The sequence below is a fragment of the Benincasa hispida genome, chromosome 9 (assembly GCF_009727055.1).
Source record: "Benincasa hispida cultivar B227 chromosome 9, ASM972705v1, whole genome shotgun sequence".
Lineage (NCBI taxonomy): Eukaryota > Viridiplantae > Streptophyta > Magnoliopsida > Cucurbitales > Cucurbitaceae > Benincasa > Benincasa hispida.
Window position 1 is genome coordinate 18995239 of NC_052357.1, and position 4798 is coordinate 19000036.

General features: G+C 26.7%; 1 protein-coding gene across 1 annotated transcript; it reads left to right on the top strand.

Annotated features, from left to right (window-relative positions):
• The first annotated feature begins 1570 nt into the window (after positions 1–1570).
• On the top strand, positions 1571–4798 carry LOC120086321 (desiccation-related protein PCC13-62-like). Its single transcript, XM_039042909.1, has 3 exons — positions 1571–1938; positions 3158–3389; positions 4227–4798. The coding sequence occupies exons 1-3, from the start codon at positions 1607–1609 to the stop codon at positions 4605–4607; spliced, it is 945 nt and encodes a 314-aa protein (XP_038898837.1). The 5' UTR covers positions 1571–1606; the 3' UTR covers positions 4608–4798.

The window sequence follows — 4798 nt, forward strand, 5'->3', positions numbered from 1 at the left end:
AACATAAAATAAATAAATTATTACAATAATATTCAATACTGTATAATACAAATTCTTATTAAAGGGCATTATATAAAAAGTCAATCTTTTTCGAACTTCCTTTTAATGACATTAAATTAAACACATTCCTTGTACGTCAAATATAACGTTTTTTTATGAATAGTTACTAACTTCACAATATGTGGTGTGGAATTATAATAGGTTCAAAATCTACGTATCGGTAACAATTTAGTCCATATATTTTTAATTTTGCGATAGTCATTGTTTAGTATATATTTTTAATTTTGCAATAGTCATTGTTTAGCGTACAATTTATTCCAATAAAGGATTTCATTAAAACTAAATGTGAAATTTCATTATTTAATAATTTAATCTTCGTAATTTATAAATATATTGGGTCCCTAATTAGTTTATTGTTCTACCTATATAAGAAATTCATTAAATCTTAATAATGATTTTCACGATAAGGACTAAATCATTACATATTTTTTAAGTATATAGACTAAATTGTTATGTAATAAAGTTTATAGATTAAATTGTTTTACATTATAGATATACCGATCAAGTTGTTAAAAATCAAAGTTGAAGATTTAAATTGATACTTTTCCTCATGTCTAAAAGTTGAAATTTACCTTTTTAGTTTTTTTCCTACATTAAAAAAAAAATTGAATGTCATAAAATTTCGAGAAATGTTTTAACTTTCCTTTTAATTTTTTTAAAACAATAATTGTTGGAGTAAGGGATTAAAAATAATAAAATAATAGGCTTAATAGATCTCTATATCTAATAAGTCCCTAAAATTTGAATTTTGTAAAACATACATCTCTAACATTTTCAACTTTTTCCCCCTAAAATGTAATGAAAATATTAAACATAAAATTATTTTCAAATTGTACTACACAAACTTTCTAATTTTTCCAAAATGAGCATAACTCAACTAACATAAAATTTATACTATCAATCTCAACCTTAAATTTTCGTTTTTCCTATCCCATGTATTGTAAAAAAAAAAAAAAAATCAATAATTTTGTGTCTTGAATTTTAAGAAATGTGAAATTCGTGAATCATGACCTAGGGGACTCACATAAAACCAAAAACACAAGACTTCATGAGACACAAAATCAAAATAAGTAGATGAACTTAATACACACTTAGGTCTTCTTTCGTAACTATTTTGTTTTTTTTTTTTTTTGATTTTTGAAAATTAAGTCTATTTCTTCTCCATTTTTTTTACCATGATTTGCATCTTTCTTAAGAACAATAGTTGAATTCTTAACCAATTTCAAAAAACAAAAACAAAATTTTAAAAGCTACATTTTTTAGTTTTTCAAAATTTGACTTGGTTTTTAAACCATTGATAAAAAATAGATAACGAATGAAGAAATTTGAGGTGGAAGTAGTGTTTATAGATTTAATTTTTTTTAAAAAAAAAACTAAATAATTATCAAACAAGACCTTAATTAATTACTTGATACAAACCAACTCGAAAATGAAGAAGGGGCATAATGGTCCATAAAAAAAACTCATATAATTTTGTGACTATAAAAGGATGTTATGATGAGACAAAAAGGAAAAACAAAAATACAAGAGAAGTTGTTAAATATATATGGGAAATATGAGCAATAAAGCAAGTTTGTTTCCAGCCATAATCATGACAATATTATTGTCATTGAGCCTAAGTGGAACGGTGGTATGTAATATTGATCCATGCAGAGAAGTCCCAGCCACTGACAATGATATTCTTGAATTTCTTCTGAATTTGTATCACTTAGAAGCTGAGTTGTTCTTGCGTGCTGCTACTGGGAATGGCACTGATGACTATGATCCTTCTTTGGCTGCTGGAGGCCCTCCTCCTATTGGCTCTCGAAGGGCCACCTTAGGTCCTCTAGTCCGCCGGGTCGTCGAGGAATTTGGTTATCAAAAACTTGGCCAACTAAGGTTTGCCTTTAACCTATTTATATATATTTTTTATGTCTATTCAATCCTTAAAACTTTATGTAGCATGTAGTAAATTTCTTATATAAAATATCGTTTTCATTCCTATATTTTGTATCTTGTATCGGTCAATCCATCTCGTATGATTTAAGTTGGTTATTAACTCATTTGGCTTGAGTTATATTTGAACAAATGAAGATTTTATGAGTTGAGTTCCTATCTTAACTAATCGAACATATTATTCATTTTAAAAAGTACACTTTTTTTGTTTTTACTTATGATATAATTCTATATACATATATTTATTTTTGTTTTATTTAACTTCACGTTTGTTTTGTTTTTTTAGAAAATTTATTCTCCAACAACTTCTAAAAAAATTCTTTAAAACTTTGGAAAGAAGATTTTTATGATATAAATTGCATTTGATTTGTTTATCTTAATTCAATATATGTAAATAATTAAATAATTTTTTTTACATATTAATATTTTACTTGTTTTTAGAAAAAAATAAATAAATGATTCGAATAATCCAAACCAACCCTATCAAAATGTTTCATGGTTGAGTTAGGTTGATTATTTAACAAATGTTCAATTTTTTTACGTAATAATATTCTACTTTGAGGATTGTTCAATTTTAGTACACATATGTATAGATAGTACTCTCAATAATCCTTAAATTCAGTCCTTACTTTCAAATTTTATTTTTACTGGTTAAATAATAATAATAATTTTTATGGAAGGAAATGGAATATGTGATTATGTTTTCAAAATTTATAGTAAAAATACTAATAGATAATAAAAATGTTTTATTAAAAAAATCAACATAAACTAGGTGTAGAAACTAAATTTAAGATCGTAAATTGACTAAAATTGAACAAAGTAATTCAAAGTTGAATCATATGGCTTGATTAGATACATAATTAAAAACATGTATTTAGTTTATGATCTAGAATTTAGGCTTTGAATTTTAGTTGATAATGATTTAATTCATATTACTCATAATTGTGTCTTTGTTGTGAAAAAAAGAAATTATTAATTAAGATTTAATGAACTTTTTTTTACTCTTGAATTTTCATGTTAAAGGTTATAAATTGTTACGAAATTTCGAAGTGTAGTCCTCGTTCGAGTTCTAAATTATTAAAATTTTGAAAATAAGGGACTAAATTGTAATTACAAACTAAAATTCGATCTTTATAATTTTTTTATTATTTTTTTTCAACAGAGAAATTATCAGGGAAATTGTGGGACGAGTTCCTCCAAGGCCATTGTTGAATCTAAGCACAGAAGTTGTTGCAGACTTCGCTGATGCAGCAATTGGCCGCCGACTCATTCCTCGATTTGACCCTTACGCCAACGACAACAACTTTATCCTCACTGCTCAAAGCATCACTTACACCTCAACGGTCAGCCTCGTCGGAGCAACGACGACATTAATCTCCCGTGGAGTTCGCTTGGTAACGAACCGAATAAACGGATGAACAAACCTCCTGTGAATTCTTTTAGTAACTGAACTTTCGAATTTTTTAGAATTTACGAATATGTTGAAGACAAAATTAAAAGTTTAAAGTTACCTAAAATTTAAATGAAAAAAAAATTTCTTCGTCTCTAGGGTTTGAATTTTGTTTTTATTTCGGATCTTATAAGTTTTTTAATATTACACTTTTACCTTTGAATTTTGAGTTTAATTTTAATTTGGTTAGTAGATTTTACATAACGTACATTACATTTTAATTTTATCCTTGATAATTTTGAGTTTAGTTTTTATTTCGTCTTTACATTTCAATATTTTACGCTTCCTATAAAACTCACTTTGGTATTTTGACATTAACTTTTCAATCAGTTATTTTAAAATCATTATGACGAATTTTGTAAAAATTATTTTTAATAGTGATGAAAAGTTAGTGAATATTAATTTAATTATTATTGTATTAATTATTTTAATTAATAAATTAATTAACAAATATTTAACACAATGACCAAAAGTGAGTTATAATTGGTAAGAAATCAAGGTTAAAAATATAAAATCTTGAAGCATTATAAAACAAATTAAGATAAAACCTCAAACTCGGATGAAAATGTGGCATTTTGAAACTTAGAAACTAAATATAAAAATTATACTAAAAATTTAAGGGTGTAAAAGTGTAACATTTTCAAACCTAGGGGCAAAAATATAAACTAGATGTAAAATATCTAGAGACCAATAAGATATTTTCTCAATTTAAATTTACATCTAATAGATGAATTAATTTTTAAAATATTTGAATTATAATATCCATTGTTAATTTTTGTAGCTAGTAGCAAAACTTCTAGCCATGGAGGCTGGACAAAATACCTTTTTCCGAAGCTATCTGTATCAAAGGGCGAACCAGATTGTGATTCCCTACAATATAACCATTGCAGAGTTCACTAATCGAACATCGGAGTTGACTAATCGACTAGCGAAATGTGGCCTGAAAGACGAAGGAATCCTGGTTCCTCGATCGCTCGGGGCGGAGAATCGGACCGACAGCAACCTTCTTGCTGCCGATTTTAACTCTCTGGCGTATACACGAATAACAAAGGAGGTTTTGCGCATATTCTATGGAACCGGCAATGAAAGTCGCCCTGGTTCGTATTTTCCCAATGGTGCTAATGGAGATATTGCAAGACGCTACATTCAAAGAAATGGCTAAGAACTTCTAATCCATGATTATATGAATAAAAAGGATTGATAAGGTGAATCAATCCTCTAGTTATAATGTATGGACAAATTATCTCCAAATGTTTCTTTATAAAAAGAAAAAACTGTATGAAACATGGAGTTTTACTGCCTTTTAATGAGGAAATATGGTTAAGATTTGAATAAAATTAATATTATTATATA